Genomic DNA, 24,078 nt, shown 5'->3' with positions numbered 1-24,078 from the left:
TGGGCCTGATCCTCACGTGACACTGCCAGTGACACAGCCCTGGGAGGTGACACCCCCTTCACAGCCCCCCCCCCCCCCCCAACTGCAGAGGAGGGTTGGACCTCCGCACCTGCCACCAAAACGCTCGAGTAATGTTCAAGCACAACTTACTTCACAATTAAAAATAATAAAATGGCTGCTGCTACAACACTGTGGTTAACTACACCTTTATGACACTGAATTTTCAGTTCTATAAAAAACGTAAATTAGGGAATTGAATAGCTAACATCTCCCTGCATTTTCCAAGCAGAGCCAGTTAAAGCAGTAATTAAATCCATAGCTTCCCTGGCAGTTTCACATTTAAGAATATTTTATTTTTAAGTGGGAGCTGCAATGCCGTAGTTGTTGCCTATGATACCATTTATTCCCAGTTTGATCTTTTAATTCATTATTTTAAAAAATTAAACTGGTAATTAAACCCTGTAATTGCTGATGGGCAATGCAACTTCCCCATTTAGATAAGCGTGTATTAGCACTCCCAACAAGGTATCTGTAAGACAAAGTACAGGTGAGGTTACAGGGAGCCTTCATCAGCCAAGTATCCCATTCAATACGAATGCAGATCAGCTTGTATAAACTGAACTAGAACGTAAAGCAAATTTTTGCATTGATCTGACCCAGTCAAGCCAAATTAGCTAGCACAGCAGCTTCCTATGGGCCAAGACAAATAGCCTCCTTTTTCCAATCTTCTCTGCTACATCAGTGACACTGCCTTTGATTTATTTGAAGGGGGATATTGATGTTCAAGCTTACAGGTGACAGGTTGATGTTTAAACATCAACTTTTTTTTTTTTTTTTACTTCTGATCAAAGCACTCAACAAAAGGGAGGGATTTTGACTCTCTGAACTCCTTCCACATCAAACTTTTTTCATAACAAATATGCAAAATCTTTTTTGCCACTAGGGCTTATCAAAATTGTAGTATGGCAATAGATTGACCCTGGCCTAGTAAAATTTCATTCTTGAACCAACATTCATACATTCAATTAAAAAAAATATAAACGTGCTGACAGAAATTGCAAACTACTGTTACAAGCAAAAAAAAGAAAGGATAAAGCTTGGAATCTAGGCCTGTGGTTAGAAAGTCTTTTCACAGCAGAATAGGGCAGAAAAACATGAAGAAGTTTGTGATGGATAGCAGAAAAAGATAACACCTGGTAAAAAAGTAGGGCAAGTGTCTAGTGAAAGGGCTGAACCAAAAATATTCTGATAGATCAGAAATCCTATATAAAAGCATCTACGTGTGACTTCCTCTTTTTATTTCAGTGGATAAGCTGGTATATGGGCTCCGCTCTGCCCAGGGATGCCCAAACAACAGTGCATCTCCCGAGGGCAAGGCAGAGGCGCAGGTTCCAGCATATTTTTATGTATAGTGTACTTGCATAAAATTATATGACAAACTCAATAGATAAGAATCTTTTGGCAAAAATAATTTGTATAATGAGTAGTTTCCATGGTAAAGTTCCAATCTGAGCTCCAGTTTACCCAGTGGCACTACGTGGCCTTTGCAAGATCCGATGGTGCTGTAATTTGTTAAGGCAATACGTTTTTCTTACATTTTAGTACAATATTCCCCATTTTGAGAGTTTAAGCAGGGGAACAAAAAAAGATCACTTCCTGCCTAGGTGGTCCAATATAAAGTACAGTTTGGTATTTTGTGGTATACTAACCATAGGTTAAATTCTGATTATCTCACCAGCTGTTCCACTATTAACAGGCCATTATTAGAGCAGCCAGCTTAAAAGCAACTGGCACCTTCTTAAAAACAGTCGATTTGCAAGAAAGGTGTTTAATACTTTCCCTTCAAATGGAGAATATAAAGAAAAATTCTCAGTTGTATACAAGACTCAGTTGCTGGACAGATAATATTCAATACTGAGTAAGTGGCAGGGGAAAGACATGATATCCTCTAACTCCTCAAAACTAAACTGCATTTAAACTGAGAATCCATATTTTCTTCTTGGAAATTCACATATTGGCACACTGGGAATTTTATTAATAGAAAAAGCTATTTTCGGTATCTAGAAATCATTTAAAACTGTATTACTTATAGTTTTTCCCCTCTGAGTTCTAGGTAATTGGATTAATGCTATGCACAAATGAAATTTTACAGCGTGAGGAAGGTAGGAGAAAAAATCCCTATGATTTCTTTTAAAGACATCTCTGAAAAGCACAGCTATTTTTTCCTCCTAAATATTTGGCACATTGGAAACATGAAAGGACATAATGAGGTACAAAGATTTATTAACAGCTCTTTGAGACGTTTCATGAATAATGCGTGGGAAAAAAGAAATCCTCATACAATCTCACTATCCCATCTTAACAAAAGCTGAGCAATCACACAAAGACTTGGACTACTACCTCCTGTGAATATGGGAATATACCCATTTGGATGTCTTTAATGATACCAGTTGCTTGTGTAACCAACATCACTACCTGATGCCCAGCCAGTGTACTGCAGCTGTGCCTTCAGCATGGTATGAAAGCCCAAACTGCAGATCATGGAGAAGCTGCTGCCTAAGAAAACCCTCCAAGAATACCCCGTTCATGATCTTTTCTGTTATTCCTGGGAGAAACAGACTCGACTACTCTTAGCCAGGTAACAGCTCCATTTTGCATTCTGTCAAGTTTTCACTGTTTCTGTTTACTCACTTTCCCTGAAAACATATGCCATTACACGAGAAGAATCAAGCTGAAAATATTCTGAGCTATTTGCTGATCCAAACATGATCTTTTCAAGTGCATATGTGAATATAACCAAAAGCGTATTCTGAAATACCTGAGAACAAGGTTCAAGTCTTCCTTCTCTCTGATTCAGAGCAGAGCTTTTCTGTCTAGATCAGGTAAAACACAAACTTCAGTTCCTGTGGACTTTTTAGTACAGAGACCTGTAGGAACCGTGACTGCAACAATGCTTTTTATCCACTGAAAATATTCTTATGATCTCCTCTCTTTTTCCCTGCCTTTAAACCCACCTTCTTAAAATCAAAAGTAGCCTTAACAGGGCTCACCAGTTTAGCTTCTGCTAGATGATTTGTTGGTCTAAATTTGGCTTCAGTTCTGTCTGAAGATTAAAGACTCCACAGCATGCATGTCACTGCCAGCTTCAACCATCTGTCATTACTCTCAAGTATGTTTTAGCTGTGATATTTATCTACGCGCCGCTGTTTTGTAAACAGAACACAAAATGATAAATACTTAAGCACTTAACCTTTCTGGAGACCTTACCTTCTGATTTAACACCCAATCCTCACTCCTTGCTTAGATAAAGTTCCCAAACTGAACCCTGTGATAATTTAGCAGTTAGATGACTGAAGTCTGGGGCTTTTCATAATTTGAAGCAGCACCCAAAAAAATTCAAGACATCAACATTTTCCATAATAAGATCTTATTAATATAATGAACACTTCCAATACATGCTAGCGCCTATGTGTGTGTGCGTATATCATACATGCAATAAACCATGGCTATTTGGAAGCATACAGCCTTAGAGGTCAACTGAGAGCGCACTATTTGAGTTGAGAAAAAAATCTCTCTATTATCTCTGCCATAACAAAGGCAGCTGTGCTGCATTACTAATAGATCAACACAGGACATTCACCAAGGCTGAAAATTACTAGGCAGTTTTAGCAAAAAAGCACTAGTTTGACTACAGTACTGAGTCCAGAAGTAGCTTTTTTTCTTAAGCTACTGCATCTTTGTCTGGATAGACTAGTATTGCTGCTGAGATGTAGAACTATTGTATAGATTTCCTCTACCACTAAATAAACATGTTTCATCCAGTGATAGCTTCATGTAAATTCATACAGCGTCTCAAGAGGAAAGATTCAAACCCAGGTTTCTCCATACGAGTGTTTAGTACAATCATGCTCACTGTCATCTTACCAACCTTGAAAGTCTTTCCTGAATTAGAGATCAGCTTTAACAGGACGGTGGTGAGTGCTATAATACTGGACCTGGGGCAGTCCCACAGCAAACTGCTTTCTAATATTCCCTGATGCTTCCAGTCAAACACTTAAATAAAAAAGCAGCAAGAAAAACATTGAAAGGAAAAGAGCAACACCTTGGATGAGCACAGATTGGAGGGAAGACAAAGGAATAGGAGTAGCAGGAAAGCTCCTGATGAGCAGAATTCATGTCATTTAAAAGGCAGCTGAAAGAATAGTGTTTTCTAATAGATGCATGTGAAACATTCTTCCTTTTTTCCCCAAGAAAGGTCTGAAATAGCCTCTAAATTATCCTCTATGGGGAACAGGTTATGCTAGTCTGATCTGGCTTTGTGCCTTTGCTCTGGAAACAAACTGCATTACCATTCATAATTACTTTTTCTTTTGAACCATTTTCATTATTAGTGCCCAGTATTACAAGAGGAAAGAAAAAAACCCTTCCTTAGTCTCTACTTGCCTCAATAGTTAAGCAATGACCCCTTAAAAAAGTTTAATGGCCTAGGATAGCCTCTGGAGGGGACCCACATCTCCCCCTCCACGTGATGGAAGGCTTGAGAGGCCATTAAACTCACTGACCCATCTGACTTCTGCGGTCCAAGTGCTGACAAAACAGTTTGTGTTTATTTTATGTCTATTATCTCCTGCTTGTGTCTTGTTTATGATTTGCTAGTGTATTTAGCTGCCAGGTTGAAACTATAAGATATATCTGGTTGTCAGTGGCAAATTTTTTGTGTAAAATAAAATGTTAGTAAATAAATCACAAAGTATTAGTGTTAGTCTATCAGGTAGAAAAGTCTAGCGGTGATTTCTGCATTTCAGGAGACTTTCTCTCTTCCTGTTTCTCTTAGTTAAAATAATGGTAGTTGTGGAGACGGTTTTAGTCTTTATTCTTCACTTGAAAGATATTAACTCATTGGTTACATAAGGAAATCTAGGCATAGAGCAAACTTAGGACTACTGAATTAAAAACCAAAGGCTGAGCTGTTAGGCAGCTAGTACACCTCAGTGCATGGACCTGACTAGAGGGGGCAAGAAACCCTTGCAGCACACAATTTCTTCAGCTCACTGCTCACAGCAACATCCCTCCTTGTAAGAGCAGCAACTCCCTCTCAAACCATTAGTCTTTTAAAAGGACTTTATTTTGTAAGACCAGAAAGCTTCAAAAAAGCCAAACACATGAAAATTACTATTATATAGATAAAATAGCAAAGGCCAAAGTAGGTAAGAGTTAAGCACTGTTTCTCTAAAAACCCTGCTGTCAAGTTGGAAATAGCACTTTACACAGTGATCACTACCGAACTTGTTACAAAATTGAAAAGGTTTTTTTTTCCAAAATTATATTTTGTGGACTTCCCTATTACTAGAATCTTATGCTTCAGTATATCTTGTCTGAGATTTATATTGTTCCTAACCTATAAGGAACATAAAACACCTCCCATCCTCAGGCAGGAGTCCCCATCCACTTGAATGTTAACAGTGACTGTCTGATAGTAAGACAACCAGAGTATGTCAGTTTTCCCACATCTGAGCTATATTTAACCCATGATATTGTAGGCAATTCAGCAAATATAACTACAAAGCTATAAAACCTGACAAAGTACTGACTGGAAACAACTAAGACAATTATCAGTGAATGAATAAGAATAGCCATGCACACTCGCTGTCCTGCATTACAGCTAAATAGCAAGAGTATAAATAGCTAAATAGTGTGAACCAACATACCGATTTCCACAGGGAGATGGGTGATTTGATTTTTTGGCAGCTCCAGTACTCTCAGATCCTGAAACAAGGCAATGTAGGCTGGAATGGTTTGTATCAACGTATTGCTCACATGCCATTCTTTCAGATGGGTCTGCTCTTTCAGAGAATCTGGGAATTCCTGCAAATTAAATGATATTTCATAAATAGAAAGCATCAAGCTGGGATTGGGTTCTATCATATTTCTAAAAAGGGTGGAGAAAATTCCATGGCCAAGCCTCAACACTTTGCCTTAATTATCTTGATGTAGATAAGCAACTTGTTCAACAACCCTTGCAGGAGCTGTTCTTTGAAGAACATAGCAGTTGTCTGTCACCACACAGAGAGTTTTTTACTGGTAGTGCAGACACTTTGCTCTAAAACTGAAATCTGTCTGTAGCACTCAACCTGTTTGGTGGCTCCCATTGTTTCCTTTTTCCAGCTGGAGGATTTAAAAAAAAAAAAAAAAATTCAGTGCTTTAATTCACACACCAGGACATCGTAAAACTGAGGAACAGAAGAGCAAATTACAAGGAATATCGAAATAGACCTTGCCACACGAAAAAGAGTGACTACACCCTTAATACCTGCTAATGTCTTGAAATTTGTTTGCCAAGACGTAACACAGACCAAGAAATAGAAACATTTCAGAGAGGACTTTGAAAGTCTTGTTTTTAAAAAAGTGACTTCCTAAGTCATTCCTATGTTTGAGAATTTTTGCTCAGTTTCTTTATAGAATAAAAATACTGAATTTTTAAACCAGTCTAGAATTGCAAGTAATTCTCATTTAAGTCATTCAGAAACTCCTTCTGTAAAATTTCTGTGACTGTCCTAAATACACAGCAAATAAGTTTGCCTGAGTAATTTTCACACACTATTCTATTTGTCCAAAATCTTCCACATATAACAGTTAGAGTGAAGGGTTTAGAGCCTTAATTCATACAAAATCACTGTAATTAATTGGTATTCAGTTCAGACTTGCACATCTTTCTCTGAAGTATGCAACCAAATTCCTTAAACTTGGTAAATCTTGATAAAAATCAATTGATAAAGTTGAAGGTCAGATCATTTAAACTCCACTTTCTAAAGCAGCACATAATTTACCAGTCTGTTCTTGATTTTCTAGCACTGTGCATTGGTAACATCTGGAATACATAATCTGGATGAGGTGCTATTACTACCTCTGCTCCATAAAAAAAGATGTAATAGTTTCAACATTTAATTCCTTTGTAGCTTTTTTTTTCCCCAGTGCATGAAGAATTGTACACAGTAGGAATTACTGTTTTTATACAGAGGACACTGCCAAGTAGGTTTTTTTCCCCTCTAGATTTCATAGATCCACCAGGACATTAACAAGGGTGACGCATTTTAATTGTTTCTTATTAAAAACTCGGACTAGTGCTACTTAACCCTCACTTAAATTAAAACATCTAATTGCGATTAAAGATATACTGGACTGTTGATCATAAACAGTTTTTTGTTTGGTTGTTGCAGTCTCTAATTGCAGTGCTTTTCAACTTATGCACGCAGACATTTAGCTATATAGGTAGTTCTGTCTTGCCACCCGCCTTTTCACGTTTGATATGGATCATTTCATTTCTTGCTTCATTTTCCCAGTAGGTGTATATTGCATCGTGATCCATCTTCTATATTTGTCAGTTTATGGCAGTTAAAAAATAAAATGCCTGAAATGCCTCAGGCGTGGTGATGAGAAATCTCTCCAACTTTCTGGAGTGGGTTCCCACTCCTCCACCTTTGGTGGTGCGCATTTTCCTGCAGCAAAACGAAAGAATAAACACCAACTGAGGCTTCAGTTAGTATTGTGTCCCCACTATTACAGAATTGAAGATGCAGCACATGGGAACAGCATTCAGCTGGAGCTGCACAGATGCTTCTCTAAGGAAGAACTATCATTCACAGAGAAAGCAGATGCATAACACAGTCACACCAGGGGAAAAATAGGTCTGGGAACCAGACAGCATTCACCACTATTTTCCCTGTTGTGTCACAATCCAAAAATCTTTCTGCTGACCTCCTGTTTCCTTCCACCTCACTACCACACCTGACCACCTCTGACTCCTTGCTGGCCCCAAGGGATGCAGCAGGAAGCGGAGGCAAAGGCTTGCCCCCAAGAAGCCAACAGCAGGACATTCCCCTAGACTAAGCAGGATCGCACAAACTTCTCCTTGATACACAAGAAAGAGTACAAAACACAAGGCACTCTCTCAGATAAAGATCAAACAACTCAGCTCCTTTATAACTTCAGAAAAATGAGATAAAATGATTCACTTTTTCCCCCATCGCTTAGGGTTGATGGGAAAAGGTTAAAAAAAAAAAAATCTTTACTTGCATCTTAAGGATTGCCTCAATAGTGTCAAGATATTCTAATGCAAGGACTGAAAAAGGATGGAAACTTCAAAAGAATGGAACTAGGTTTGAATTTGGGCTCCTCTACCAATTGCCTTTACTCACTTTTTTTTCCTTGAGATAGTTGCTTTGTATCTTTTAATCACATTTACATTTTGCAAATATAAGTTTACAGATACTGTGGTATAACATGCTTAAAAAAAAAAAAAAGCATTTTCTGATTTTCTGTTTAACCATATATTTGTGTTGCTGAAACATAAATTGATGCGGTATTTTACTTCATTTACAAACTAGTTAGGGATGGGAAGAGAAATTTGCACAAGCTTTATGTTTGCTTTTCTCTGATTCCCTTGTGTTCTTTTGTAATCTTCTGCCGCCACGCTAAAGCTGGCAGTCTGCTGATAAATTACTGCATGAAGACTGACACTTGGAGGATAACCAGTCTTTTGCCTTTAACAGAAAAACAATACCTCAAACTCCTTTGATTTTGGGGAAAAAAAATCCCACTATTAAAAGGCAATAAATAGCAAAGCTACAACCATTGCTAATTTTTCTATTTCTAATTAAGAGAGAATTTACCTGCTAGACATGAGCCTGTCCTAAAACTGTGATCAAACCATTCAGCTCTGAGAAATTTCAATTCTGTTTCTTAACCCAGCTCTGTAATTTCATCTGTCATGGGCCAAAACAAAACTTTGGATCCAAACCTCTCTGATCTTTGAGAAAGTCTGGAGCCAGTTCCAAAACTATTAAGATTTAGGGCCATCTCTTTTACCCGACTAGGTCAAGCATTTTACAAGTACTGGCAGGGAGAGGGGCAATCTCTGCAAGTGAATAAGCGTGCGGCAGATCTTTTATCTGTTCAATGCAGTGATTCTGCTTCACCTGTTGTGGCAAACTGATACCTCACTGTCACTAACAGTCAAAAATAACAAATGGAAATTCTCTATTCTCAACAAAAAGAGAGTATGTTAGATGGTAAAACTGGGAGAATAAATACAAATGAGTAATTCCATTAATTTGCTGCCTTTTTCTGTTCATAAATGATATGCAATAAGGTCACGATCTTCTAGTAATAATTTTATAGTCATTCATCCATAAGTGTTTTGCACATTTGATATTAAAGTTGTTTAAACTAGGCATGGATCCAGATTGTCTGCTGGAGTAAAGCAACATAGCCAAGAACCAAGCCCCATTCTGTCTTTGAGTGAACATTATCACTTTTCATTTACCAATACTGACAGATTCAGAAGTTTGCTTTTCCTCAATAGTTTCTTAAAATCATTCTAAATCTGCTGATCCACTAGAGAATAAACATTCATTAGTTAGGAGCAAGAAGCAAACATGCAGAGGGGAAAAAACAGAGTCAAAGTAAATTCATTTCAAAATTCAGATGAATATTCATGGCATTATTTTGCTACAGTTTCCATTCAGCTCTAATAGCAGTGCTATTTCTCTGAAGAACTAATTTAATTCAGTAGGTACATGTTTACACGTACAAAGGATCTCCGTTAAGAGTTTCATCAACTCTCCACCATTCTCTCCTAGGCAGTGGATTTAAATGCACAATTCAGGAGTCCAAAGTTCTTATACAGCTCCTTTTTATGGTGGGTTTGCCTGGAAAACTCTTAGAGGAAGAAAGTCTTCTTGAACATACCTGGGGAACCTCAGCTTACTTGTGGCACAGTACATCTTTCTCCTGCTGACAAGTCCCAAGGTTTTTATAAACACAACAGGATTTAGCAGACGTGCTGCTGGAGGGAATACAATTGGGTTCTGCCCTGTTTTTATAAAGGGAAAAGACAAGCCTGACTTCTTTCACACCACCACATTAGGAGACTAGCCCATTTGTTGCCATAAGATGTCTTCTTTCCTGAAGTTTTATTTCAGCTGCTAAATATAAATACTTGGCTGACCAACAGCTTTCTTAATTCATTACTGTCCACACATTCCCAACTGGCCGAGATGCACCACACAAGGATGCAGATGCTGAATTCATAAATATTTGATTGATACACAAAAGAGGTGTCAAGGACCACCAAACATTAAGGATGCCATCACGCAGTCTCTTCCAGGTGGAGCTCTGACTGAAAAAAATAAAACCATCTCATCGCTGCAGTTATCAACCACTATCCCCAGCCAGAAGCGACCCACCTGGAGAGATATGGCCAAGCCAGTAACCAAGTTACATGGAGACTTTTTCAGATTCAGAGAGGCTCACTGAGTATAAGTTCTTCAAGTGTAAAGGCTCGATGCTGATCCTCCTTACAGCACCGTAAGAAATCCCATTAAGTTAATGCAATCGCACCATTATAAAACCATTGATTTGAGATGCATACAGGCTCAAACTGCATGCCTCAAAAACTGGCCTAAAAGTGAACTGTAACTAGTAAGAATTAATGATCCACAAGAAATTATGGATCTGCATACACAGAATATATTTACTCAAAATTCAGACACTATAAAACCTTTCTTTAAAATTTTCTTAAAGAAAAAAGCCTTAAAACCTTTCTTTAAAACTTTCTTAAACCTTTCTTAAAAACTTTCTTTAGCTCGTATTCTATGCCTGTCTATCTAACCTAATATTCATTACCTGATCTCTACCTCTTCTAAGATAAGTTAAAATAATTACTTTACAACTGAAAGGAATAGAGAGTGTCCGCTTAATGAAAACACATTATCATTTCAGTGACATTTGAAGTGGAAAAAAAGTGGCAAAGAGGTCCTGAAGGAAGGAATTGCTATGAGGAATTCAAAATGTGTCATCTGCTCTGATTTCCCCTGTTGCAAAAGGTTCTCAGGAGGAGATCCAAAACTATTTCCCAGAAATGACTGTCTAATTGATTACCAAAACAGTTGTCCAGGCTATCGCAGTATACAACAGAAGGTTTTATGAAGCCCATTTTGAAACTTGCATTCAGCAAGGGGGGAATCAGTGGGCCAGATTCACTGCTATGCTGCACAGGTACAGAGTATGAGGCACCAGCATCTCCGTGACACTACATTTTTACCACCAAACAGCATTGGCACTGACGAGTCCCCAACACAAGCCACCTTCCTCATTGATTGTGGGTTCACGAACAACTCCATTAGCAGATTTGTGGAGTTAGCCCATTTGTTGGTAAAGAAACTTCCAAAGAGAGCCCTTACGTGAAGACCTATGGGAAGGATATTGTAAAGGCACTTAATTCTGATCTTGCAAAATCCCTAAGCTGGGGATTACTCTTCTGTGAGACTCAACTTCACAATGTGCAGGAATAGAACTGGTAAAGGCCAGAAGCAGGCCCAGTGCTCAGAATTAAATCTGTAAGTCATACCAGCAACCTACTCAGATTTAGCTACCAACTGTCCAGAGGATATGTTATGGCTTCATTGATGATAGGAAAGAGGAAACATAATAGAAATACTTATCAGCTAAAAGCAAGCTAGACAGAGGATTCAGCAGCCAGTTCCCAAATGGACGCTTCATAGGGCTGTGCTGTTTGCTGCTGCCAAACATCCAGGGCCAGTGAGCAGGAAACCAAACTGGTTATATGCCTGTAAGACCGCAGAGGCAACCCCGGTTCTGACACCTCCTAATGTCCGAGTGCTTAATCTTCCCAACTTCCCTCTTATACGTGTATTTCTGTGCAAAATTCTTTACAGAAATGAAAACACAATTGTTACCACAGCACCTGACTACATAACGTACAGGCATTTCTGATAAAATTGTCACATGTCCACAGATTTTTTTCACATGGCAAATGTCAGCCTGTGCAGCTTTTAATCTATTTGGTTACACAGTCAGCAAATACATTTTCTGTAATGCACTCTCTTGAGAGAGTAATGGGGGAAAAAAGTGTCATGGCTGATTTTGCCTGTGGTTTGGAAGCCGCAGTTGAGAAAAATTGCAAAAAGGAGATGGTATGGTTTGTATAACCAATACTATAATTTTTGTAAAATGTCTGTAACTAGAGAAAACATACTTCCTGTAGAACTTCATTTAAAAAATGTGAAAATCCATTTGACAATTTTCAGCTGTTGGAGACTAGTAGAATTCTTTGACCTTGAGGAAGGGTGGGCCTTCTCCAAATAAGGCATATGAATTACTGCTTTGATTTTATCTTAATCTGCAGACATCTGCGAACTACATCACCATATTTCTTTGAAATGGGAAGCTCACTGTAACCAGGCTGGAGCTGAACAACGAGGCATACTCGCTGAGTTAGCCCATGACATGGAGAGAGAACCACACAGCACAGTTATTAGGAGTCTGCTGCTAAGGACCAGTATCTCTTCAATGTGACCCTGTCCTCAGTTTAATCTTTCAGTATGTCAAGTTGAAATAAAGCGGCAGAAAAGTTTTAGCTTGCACTTCCCTCCTCCTCTGTGTACTGAAAATATTTGCAGGTGCTACAATATCAGTGTCTAAGGAGCTTTAAAATCTCTTTTTTTTTCTCTCTAACAGGAGGAAAAATTTACAATACAGGAAAGTGTGCAGTATAAAATAACACAACTTTAGATAACATTATTGCCAATATCCAAGGTTTCTGGAAGCTGAGAAGTGCTAGTTCTTCAGCAATCAATCCTACAACTTGGATGGCTGGCATTAGTTGAAGAAATAGTCTCCTTACTAGAGCTGGATGGGAAATAGGGTTTTCTATTTTCCAAAAAATTCCACCTACTTTGTTTATTCAGAAAAGGACTAAAGCCAAAAAAAACCCTCACCTTTATGAGAGATGAAATTTGGGTCAAAGTTATGTCTCAGATCAATCAAAACAACTGTTTCACTAAAATTGAGGTACTTTGTTGATTGGCCTTTTTCTTTGCATTTTTTGTAGTGAAAATGATCTCAAAAAAGCTATTTCAAGATGATAAATTACAAAAAATCAAGATGATAATTTCACTTTCTCCTTAATAATGTATCTTGCATCTCAGTGGAAGCTTTAACAGCCTAGAAAGCTTCAGACCAACTCCAACCCACCTCTTGCTGAATTTCAAATGAGCTCACTTTTAAACTGGTATTTCACATAAAACACAACCAAGAGCTTTTTTTTTTTTTTTTTTTTTCTTCCCTCAAGGCCATTGTGGATTGAGGGAAATGTTAGTTTTGATTTGAACAGAACTTGGAAAAAAAAAAAGTTATCATGCCATTAGAGCAAGAAGACAGATCTCTGACTAGCAGAAGATATCAACAAGCCAACAAAGCTGAATATTACTTTCATCTTTTTCCATTCATCAGGGAATTTAAGAGAAACACATCTTATTGCAGTGTGATTGCTCACACCAATAATTTTTGCAAGGGCTAAATTACATGTTTCAGGAGAGAATTGAGAATTTAAAATAAGCATATTTGAGAACTAAACTGTTAGTTCAGGGCAAGATGAGAAATACTTTTGTCACTTCTAACACAATGAAAAACTATCAGTTTCCTACACATTGTCAAAAAAAAGTTTTGTGGGATTAAAAGTTACAGTGCTGAGCCACTCAAAAACACATTTTCCATTATATTTACCGTCCACCGTTCTCCAGAAAGCTGAAAAATAAACTTGCTTCTTTCCTTCTCTATTTCATCTTCCAAAGCACGCCTCTTAGGGAGCTGAGGAGTCTTTCCATACTTATCCAAAATCTTCTCATCAGTGTCTACAAAGCCGTTTTTGAGGTATTTTGATTGCGGGATGCCTTTCTTCCGACACTCTAGTATGAAGTTCCATTCCTGCTTTATCCTGAAATAGGGCCAGAAAGGGTTTACAGGAATCAACTGAAACAACACAGCACAGAAGTCTCAAAACTTGTTCTTTGTTCCCACAATGATTAACAAAATAAAATCTCACACCTAATGTATTGACCACTTAAAAAAAAAAATGCATTCAAACAGCCATGCTTAGATTTACCAGGCTGACATATAGATGTGAGCAGGATTTCGTTTAGTGACTGTAATACACTGACATCCAGGGAATAACAGAAAAGCAGTGACTAAGCCAACTGTCACAGAAAGCAGTATGAATTATGCCATTGATTTCAACAGGATAGGAAATAGATTGACACTGAACAAGTAACAAATTATATGTAAGAATAAAACAAGGACCTAGTGATATATGCAGAATTTTTCAGCTAGAAAAGATATTTTAGCAACTAAGGTGTTAGAAACATTTATTTTTCCTTCCCTCTCTTATTCAAGGATAACAATCTATTTTCATTTTTGAAAACATTATCTTCTAACATCATCTTAGGAGGGAAAGGTCAAAGTTATCACATGCCAACTAATTTCTATTTCGATTCCAGTGTAACTTTAGGCTTACCTCCAGGATGAAGTTTCATCCATATAACTTCAGGCGCAAATTTAATTTGACATAATTAAGCAACACTAACTGCACGTGCTTTAATTTGAGAGAGATTTATTTCAGCTTAGTCAATTAAGGAACAAGTTGATTAACTGAAGCAAGTCTTCCTTATACCAAAAATAAGACTCTGCAGAGGCCCTTGTCTCATAAATCTGATCTTACACTTTGAATGCTAGGTTCTTGTTGTACATGAGATTCAATTATACGATCTCCACCCTCTGGCAGAAATTTTAAGCAAAAGACTTGAAGAAAACTGACAGATGCAGCAGGGTACAAAGTTCAGGATAATGTGCCCTGTAGGGGAAGTCATAAATGGTATATCTTAGAAAAAGGAATGAAATGCAAGTTTGTAAAGTTCAAGTAAGAACTAATAAAACCAGTAAACATATTCCCAGCTAAACGTGGAGAGTTCTCTAAAATACTAAACTGTAAAAACTAAGATATATGAAACAATGTCTGGTTTTAAATCAGGAACAAGAAAGCAGTTAAGAACTTAGGTACAGGAAACATCTTCACAATATGGTGAAAATAAGTTAATCTTTGGACGCTTGTAGCAAGGTAGAAGTTAGAAGCTGAAGAGCAGAGTGTATTGATGGGGAACTGATAGTGTACATTAAGTCATATTTGACTCTGTGCTATCGAAACAAACCTGGATCTCTGGGGATCAAAACTCCATGCTTAAATAGGAAGAGTATTACTGAGACAGCTGTAAACTGCCCAGCACAAATCATGACAGCTAGAGAAACCTTAGGGGAGGCTGGAGAGACTCAAAAGCAGAGAGCACAACAACAGTGGGAGACTTCAGTCATCCACACACAAATCGCACATCAACATGATGCAGACCTGACACTTTTGGGAATCACGTATGGCTGTTCATCACGGCCGCTAGTCTGAGACTTGATTTAGTTTCCAGTAGCAAAGCATACACAGTTCATTACAGAGCTACTGAAGGCCCCTTCTGTAATAATGACTACATTGTATTCCCATGCAGCATCCCCATAAAGGAAAAACAAGAAAAAAATCTTCTAAAATGCATTCAGTTTTAGAAGATAAACTACATTTAAAAAAGTGGTTAGAAGTGCTGCTCACTGGGTAAATGCTGGCAGGCTGCATTCTTACAAAGCCACGACAAGGATCTCTTTCTCCCTCGCTTCCAAAAACAGGAAAAGAAAAAAAGAGAAAGTGGCATTTATGTCCAAATGAAGAAATGAGAAGGCAGTGTAAGCTCTGACAAATTAAATGTAAAACCACAAAAAGCCAAGTGAAGAGAAGTCACTTATTGCAGGTATACAAATGAATAGGAAAAAGGTTTTCTAATGTATGAAAAGCAGGAAGCCTCTCTGATATGGTGGGAATGATAACTTATCAAAGTATGAAAGGAACAGTGAAGGAATATTTAGGAAGCTGTTAATAAAGCTGCAGAAAAGTGAAACTCATTCTTGGTTTCACGGTTCATCGGAGAGGACAGTCTGCTCTTCACTGGTAAGCATCTGGAAGGCTTTCCTGTATACAGTGTCAATAGAGGAAGCTTGAGAATAAAAAAAAAGTTGTCTGAAGAGTGGCAAATCTCCCAGTTTCTCCCAGTGCCTAACTGTGGACACCCTTTTATCATAGGAGTCTGAAATATGAATGAGTTCAGGGGGAAAAAAAAAAAAAAGGACAAATAGAAAACAGGTTCAGCAAGTTCAGCTCAGGGAGTCCCTAGGAGAGTGGCTTCAGTAAGAGTAAAGGAAAGGTTTGCCACCAACCTGCAGCATCTGCAATATTTTTTGTAAGCTATTTGATATAACAAAGACAAGAAGAAAATGGGTTAGGCCAGACAGCTGCTTAGCCTGTTTTGTGATCCTTCAACATGCTGCATCTGATACTGAGAGACAGAGAGTAGAGCACCTGATTGCCCTTGACAGCCCTGCCAAAGGGTATCCCCACCAGCTGCAGCCTGGAAGCCTGCATCAGATAACAGCATTTTCCATATCAGGAGACATGAAAGCTGAAACACCTCTTTCAGCTGCCTCGACGCGTAAGCCAATTCAACTTACAGTGTTGAAGTTACTTATTCAACCTGTCATCCAAACCCCAGAGATCACTAGCACAATAGAGGGCAGACAATGCCATAGCAAGAGGTCACTAGAAAAAGCTAGAACATAACACTTTGATATAGTATAACAAAACTAAATAGGCCGAAAACACCTACACATTGTTTTCTAAAACTCTTCTACCAGGGAGCATAGCTAATTAGTTACAAAAGCTCTCTGTTACCATGAGAGGCAGGTGGGAAGTGAAGTGGGCAGGAAAAATGCGAATTAAAATCGCCAAAGAAGAGAACAACAAAAGGATCTGAACCATTCAAAAGCATAAACTGAAAAGGACCAAAACCCTGGCGTTCTGTTTTCTAAAATCTTAGAAATAATCCTTTACATACCACTGCTGTACTGCTATTTCTCACATCCTCCTCCAGCCCTCCACATACTGCCTCTCCATCCCTCTGTGAAGCTTAACTCTGCAGAACTGCCCTCTCATTTCTTGGAATTGCTTTATTCTCCAAAGAACTAAACATTTGCTTTCAGTGCATAATTCAATGCACTGGAAAAGCTTCACCCCAAGATGCTCTTCGTATTCACTACCCTTCACTTGTCCAAAGAAATGAGTGAATCATTCCTTGCCGCATAAGTTCCAAGAGCCTTACAAAACTGAACAAACAAAAGGAAGAGGTCAAAAACTGTAGTCAAAAAGCAAGATGCAGAGCTGCTGTACTACACCCCAGTGCTGGCTGGGTCAGGCAGAACCCAGGAACACAACGTACCCCTGCAGAGGGAAGGACTGAGGTAGCCCTTTCTACTCTCCAGCAACAGGGGATATGGAAAAGGGCAAGAAGGGAGGTATATTAAAGATGAAACAGTAAGTTGTACTCTGACACTTTATTGATAAAATGCACAAAATACAAGTCTCAGGAGGTCATCATACATTGTTAGTCAAATAAGATAAAATGTATATAAAAAACACTCTTAATCAAATCAGTCGGTGAACTATTGCCCAAAAGAAAGACAGACACTAACAATTAAATCTGGTGAGGAATCCAACATGAATACCACACACTGTGTCAAATTTCTTTTTTATCCATACATCAAATTATGGCAACACATTCTTCTAAGCTCTTCTAGAATGCTCTCTTATGGTCACCAGGTATTATGTACAAGTATATTTTGAACAGATAGAAAGTGAATTAATAATGCAGCAAACATGCCTAATTGTGTACAGTACATGTCAGAATGAAAACTTGATATATCCCAAGGGCAGAGGGTCTAATCACTTGCAATACCACTGTATCCGTGGGGTACACATTAACCAAATGAACCAGTACGAGTCTTCCTGGCCTGGAAGTGTGACTTCTAAATCAGTGACTGGTTGTATTATCAGCATGCTCTTCTAATCTTATGCCAGTGGGGAAAAAGCTGAGAGACTTGTGGTAGACAGACTGATATATATCACTAAACAAAGGTTACAGAGCTGTAGCTTGCATGCTACAGTTGAGAGCAAACCAAAGGAGTCTATTCAACCACACGTTTGTTACTCAGCGCTGTCTACTCATTGCCAGAGCATGGAGCTGATGTTGCTTCTTTAACAAGCCTTATGAAAATAATGACCATTAGGTTTTCCTTTAGTTGCAGTCCTCAGATAGAATAGAATTACCACCATGTTTTTGGTATCTAAAGGCTATTACATGAATCCTCAGGAAAGGTAGAAAAGACATCTAAAGCAGTGTGGCAAACTTAAAAAAAAATACACAGATAAAAGCAGCCTTTAAATATGTTAATACTCTTCTTAAAAAAAAAAAAAAAAAAGAATTTCTGGTCTTGGCACTTTAAAGGCTCCAGATATTCCAGGAACACATTTTCACATGTGACAAGGGAGGAGGTTGCAAAACCACAACCCTCCTGAACTTTGTCTTTTTATAACTGTTCAGCAGTAAAATAGTTTGATCTTCCTCCAGAGCTTGATTAAGCACATGCCGTCGTATTAAAGAAAGAACTATCAATCAGTTTCAATATTCAAGAAATGGGTTTTAATTCAGTTAAGCCTAATTTAGGTGGGAGTATGAATATGAAAAATATTTTTTCTGGACATAGCACCCAGATGAAATCTCATGTTCCAGCTCAGCTATTTCAGTACTTCAATCATGCAAATAGTCTCACTAATTTTAATAAGGCTGAGTACATCTGCTTATGTTTGTCCAACAAGGTATATGCCAAACAAGGTACCTTTGTATCTGTAAAGCAAATGCATACCTGTACGACTTCGCCAAAATAGTCTTTAAATGCTGTAGAGCACGGGTTATTTCTGCCAAGCTATTAAAATCTCACTACAGCCCAATAAGTTGCTGTTTTTCAGTAAGCTCTGAAGAAGCTATACTGTAGATATAGATGCAGGATCAGCAGGGAAAGAGTAATCAATTATTTCTGGTTTGGTTAGTGATGAACTTGTCTTCAAGTGATCCTTCCTCAAACATTACATCACTAGTGGAGTATATCTACAGCAAAGAGATTTAACAATATATAGTGAAGATTTGATATAAATCAGTATTTCCTTATGGGGACATGGGAGCTCCTTGCTTGTCATTTTAGATTCTCCAACAATACCGCAGATCTAATCAACCTGATGCAAATAATCACTGTAGGATAAATTCAATGATTGTACCCTTCAAAGGAGTCACCAGCTTGGAAAACAAAAAGTTTATTAGCAAGGATTGAGTCATCCCAGAGGGAATATTTGTGTTTCTTTGAAAGTATAAATAGTTCTTCCTTCTGCTTTGCTAAATGTCTGATTAGGAGGTCTTCAAGAAAAAGCTAAGCAGCTTAAGTAAGGGAATGAAGTTTCATTAGATGGCACTGTTTCCTCTAAATCAGGAGGGAGGAAATAACCAGGACACTACTTGATGACACCAGTTTAGCACTCCTGAGTGACATTTAAATCAGAATCACGAGCCACGCAGGATCATTCAATAATCCTCCAGAAGTTTCAGAAGAGCAGCACAGCTAAACTGGAGCGCAGCCCAGACTAATATTAATGACAGACTAATAACATTTCCCCCCAGTTTCAACTCCATTGATTCAATCTCAGCCCATCTGCCAGGCTCTTCCATGGGTTATAAAGGATTGTGGCTGAACAGCAGCTCTTATCTCTCAACCCACATGTATTCATTATATTAGAGGCAAGGTCTGTCTGCACAAATGCATAAAAACAAAAGGCAAATAACACAAGCCGTTACTAGTGCTGCAGAACTGCTGCCAGATTACATACCGACTTTGTTACTCGTAGTTTGTGTAATATTTGTGGTTGGGGCTAAGGGCTCCCAGCCTGAGATTTAGGCTTGCTCAGAAAAATTTCCAAATTGGGTTTTGATGAGGAGAATAAACTTCACAAATAAAATCTTAGTTCAGCTACAAATATATTACAACACTAAAGTTTGACAGACAAATAGAGACAAACCTATTTTATTAAAAAACACATAAGCTCTCAGGGAAATAAGTTATTTTCTGCCTATAAACTCAACGTTTTCTTTGGACTTTTAACATTCAAGAAGTGCATAGTTCAGAAAAGTAATATGCACACAGCCCTCGAGAGGAAAGTTTTGGAGAAGATACACATCAAAGCATGAGGCTGAACAAACTGTTCTTTTTCCTGTATGTTTGGTTGGTAGACAGGGAAGGCAGTGCCATTTCATAGCTAAGATTTAGACAGCTAATCCAGGCAAACAGTTTTGGCATTCCCTTACTTAATTGCTTAATTGCCCAGCCCTCGATTTTTACCTAACCTGCTTTTCAAATAGTAGATAAACACAATGCAATCCTTCCTAAAAAAATCATCTAACAAATTGTTTTACCTTCCTTCCTCATCCAAAAAAAAAAAAAAAAAAAAGAGAGAGGGAGGAAAAATAAATGGGAAAATTTAACATATCACATCAAGTTAGCCTGAGAACCTGCAGGATTTGAGGATACAAGATTGTTCAGCACTCTCACAATCTAAAAGATGAAATGCAAAACTGCACTGTAAACAAACTTCCTTCTATAATGAGGACTTTCCCACACAGATAAATTTGCCCTTTTCTGGCATTATTTTTGCAGCAATGTGTTCATATCTTAAGAGCCAGATATAAGCCCCTTGCAATAGTCTCTGTACACTGTTCTCTAGAATCAGGTTTCACTGGCCAGCTGTTTAAACATCTGTTCCAGAAGCTGTAAATTCCCCAAATCTTTACAAGGTCTCACCATTAATGCAAACAAGGTTCAAGCTTTGCATTTATTTGCGAGGTTTCCCTCTTAGAAAATCTTCAGTTAAAAAAAGAGAAATATCTTATATGTGACTGTTTACTGACCTCCATGAACTAAATTACCTTGCCCCAAGACAAGCAAAATTCTCTGGAGGCTGACCGGAGTTTTTTCCCAAATAACACTTACTACCTTTCGCTGCATATTACCAGGTCATTTTACATTGCAATGGGACTGATGAGGAACTGCATACTCTCGAGGGCATTAGTGAATTAGAGCCTCTTTGAGGAAAGCAGGACTTTTGTTAAAAAGCAGCAGCCTCAGCAAGCCAGATTCCAACCTCATCTGTTACACTAGTGTATTTGCAGAGAAACTCTATTATAATTTCAACCTTACTTGGAAATTCACTCCATCTGCTGGCAAAAGTAAATATCTAGGATCTTAAATGTTATAATGCAGTCCTCAGTTTGGGAAGCTGCCTGTTTGAATGTCTTTTGGGGATTATCATTTTGCATTAGAATCCTTTCCAAAATATTTATTTATTTTCAACCGACAGTGAATACTAGCACTAATTTCAGTGGACCTACTCAAGAGTGATAAGATTTTAATCACTGAATAGGATAGCATAATTTTCTCACACATGCAACTCCCTGAAATAATGAAATACATTTCCATAAGGAGACATTGTTTCTGTTATGCATTTAATCATAATTACAAGTTTCAGCTATACTTCTAAGTTAGCTAGAAGCAAAATCATGTCCTACCTTCGAAAGCACTGAAAAGCATCAACTTGTTATCTGACTTTTAGGACCTAAAGGATTTTTCTTTTAACTGAATTTTGCATTTTATTACCAATATTTTTATGACTCTGACCATTATTCTACCAGCTTCATCCATTATGTGATGCCAGCACCATTAGAATGAACATGAACTTTGCCATTAATTTCAGCAAGGGAAATATTGATCACTCACAGCTAGGACCAAAGTCTGGTGTACTTCATCCTTTATGCTAGGAACTCTGAAAGAAACAGGATTAACCAGAGAGGCACCTTATTGCTTAGCATGGAGAAGTGCAGCAGGATAGGGTACTGTATACAAGTTGCAAGTTAAAGAACGAAAACAAAATGCCTTTGTGAATGCTGAAAGCACACTTGCAACTTGGTATTTCCCTGCATCATACCCTAACCTCATTAATGGAAAAGGACAGAATAGGCCACCAAGCTTCATGCTTTTACCCAAAGGAATGGCTAGAAATAAACAACCACAGATGAAAGTGGCAGGGAGAGCATACTGTTTTTACGGAAGACATAACTCACGGGACAGTCTGAGTCTTAACCAACACTACAGGCAAAAGACATGGCAGCTAGAAATAGCTACCTCGGAGCATATGAGGTACCTTCTTTTCCCTCTTGCATACAGAAGTTCCCTATGTACAGTATTTCTGTAGTAGTTAAGTTAGAAGTTACCTCTGGTACCAGTAGACCAACAAAAATGGGGCAGAGAGGTGTTGGCATTTGTAGCCACCTCTGATCGACTGACTTTTCAGACCTGCAGGTGCCCGTGAACTGTTAGAAGCCATGCATTCCTCCTAAAAGTCCTTTTACAAAGGCCGTTGCAATGGCATGGCGAGAGCCACTAGCTGACATGGAGAAGCAGTGCAGAGTCTTCTGCTTCATTTACCACAGAACTACACAAAGCCACTTCTCAGTATAGCTTCTGGGACAGCAATGAGCTTTTATTGGGTTTGGTTTTACCGGATCCCAAATCCTTTCACTCCTCTTTTCCATCATAAGAGTAACACTCAAAACAAACATTTTCTACTCCTCAGCCTTCATCAAAGGGAAAGCTTACCTCTACTAGCAAATTTAATCTGAAGGAGAAGAGCTTCTTTTTCCTTTTTTTTTTGGTTTGGATTTTTTTTAATGCAGGTTTGAGGTAGGGCAAGAGGGAATCAAAATTATGACACTGGATGTTTTAAAGAAAAAAGCGATGTAAGAAAGGCGGTCAGACTTCATATCAACTCTGATCTCCCCTTAGCCCAGCTGCTCTGTTACAAGGTCAATAAATCCATAAATGGGGTTCCCTGAGCCAGCCAAAGCACTGCACCCAGATTCAGTGCTGCCCTTCAGCCAGGGCACTGTTTAACCCTGGGCACTTCAGTTTTAAAGCAGAAAGTGTTTTTTATGGCTTTGTTCTCTTCTCACAAGGGAAAAAATGGTAAGTCATATGTTTCCAACCCTGCCAGCACAGTATAATATTTCACTGTCTCTAATGGGGATGAACATAAAGAAACCAAAATATTGCTTAAACAAACCATAAATAAGATATAATAAAAACAATAACATGGTTAGTAAGTGTAAGTATTACATTCAAGCTTCTCTAATAACTTGGACAAGAGAAAACTCCTCTGATAGTTCTTTTGTTCTGCCCTCTCCTTCCTATTTAAGAGCAATTGTATGTGTCTATTTCATTCCTCTTTGCTTCTCCTGTCAGCTCAACAAAAGACTTACAGTATTTCTTAGTATAGAATTTTATGTTTTCATGAATTCCATAATAAGAAACACTTCCATATTGCATATAAAAAGCATAAGAGTACGAAGTGCATTATTTTTTTCTTCAAATTAGATCTAAAGAGTAGAACAGTGAAAAACACCAAAAACATCAAAGCTTTCCCTTTGATAAAGGCTGAGGAGTAGAAAATGTTTGTTGTGAGTGTTACCCTTATGATGGAAAAGAGAAGCGAAAGGATTTGGGATCTGGTAAAACCAAACCCAATAATAAATAAAATCACAAAATAAATCACAATCTGTAGGAAAGTGTAGGGACTAATGAAATATAAGCATAGTTTGTGCATCATTTCTGTTACAATCATTTGAGGAGAGGCAGCAAGAAATGAAGAAACCAAACCCAACAAATTAAGGTTCGAATCACCTGACTATACATGATGATAGTGACAGATTTGTTAATGGACTCAGTTAAAAAAGAGTAACAAAAAAGTTGGCTTACCGCTCTAAAGAGCTCTTTTCTAATCTTTCTTTCTCCTTCCTTTGACGTTCTTTATTCTTCTTAACTCGAGTTTCCCACAGCCCTCTTATGAGAGAAAAGTCAAATATTATCACCTGATGTCCCATGCTGTCGACATGAAGTTTCTCCTGCAATAATAAGCCATCGTGAGCACTTCAGGAAAGAAGTAACGACAAAAATATAAAGAACTGAACACCATCACATTTCTTTAATCTTATCTGGGGAAAAAATCATAAGAAATAGTAACAAAATACATGCCTTCCATCTTACCCAATTTGTCTAGGTTTTTGTGCTTGCAGTAATCAATGTAGCATACAATTGGCTTCTACATAAAATCGATGGCAATGGTTAAGTGTTTGTTGAATTTTACAGAGT

General features: G+C 38.1%; 1 protein-coding gene across 2 annotated transcripts in view; it reads right to left on the bottom strand.

The window, feature by feature from the left end:
• Window positions 1–24,078, bottom strand: part of LOC135324832 (leucine-rich repeat-containing protein 2-like) — a 60,835-nt gene that overhangs the window by 27,331 nt on the left and 9,426 nt on the right. For both annotated transcript variants that reach the window (XM_064501793.1, XM_064501794.1), the window contains exons 2-4: window positions 23,686–23,831; window positions 13,585–13,795; window positions 5,709–5,865 (exon numbers count right to left, since the gene is read on the bottom strand). In XM_064501793.1, the coding sequence (XP_064357863.1) occupies window positions 5,709–5,865; window positions 13,585–13,795; window positions 23,686–23,810 (493 nt within the window). In that variant the 5' untranslated portion in view covers window positions 23,811–23,831. The remainder of the gene's footprint in view (window positions 1–5,708; window positions 5,866–13,584; window positions 13,796–23,685; window positions 23,832–24,078) is intronic.

The sequence above is a fragment of the Dromaius novaehollandiae genome, chromosome Z (genome assembly GCF_036370855.1).
Source record: "Dromaius novaehollandiae isolate bDroNov1 chromosome Z, bDroNov1.hap1, whole genome shotgun sequence".
Taxonomy (NCBI): Eukaryota; Metazoa; Chordata; class Aves; order Casuariiformes; family Dromaiidae; genus Dromaius; species Dromaius novaehollandiae.
Note: the sequence above shows the minus strand (reverse complement) of the source record. Positions and strands in the feature narration are given on the sequence as shown.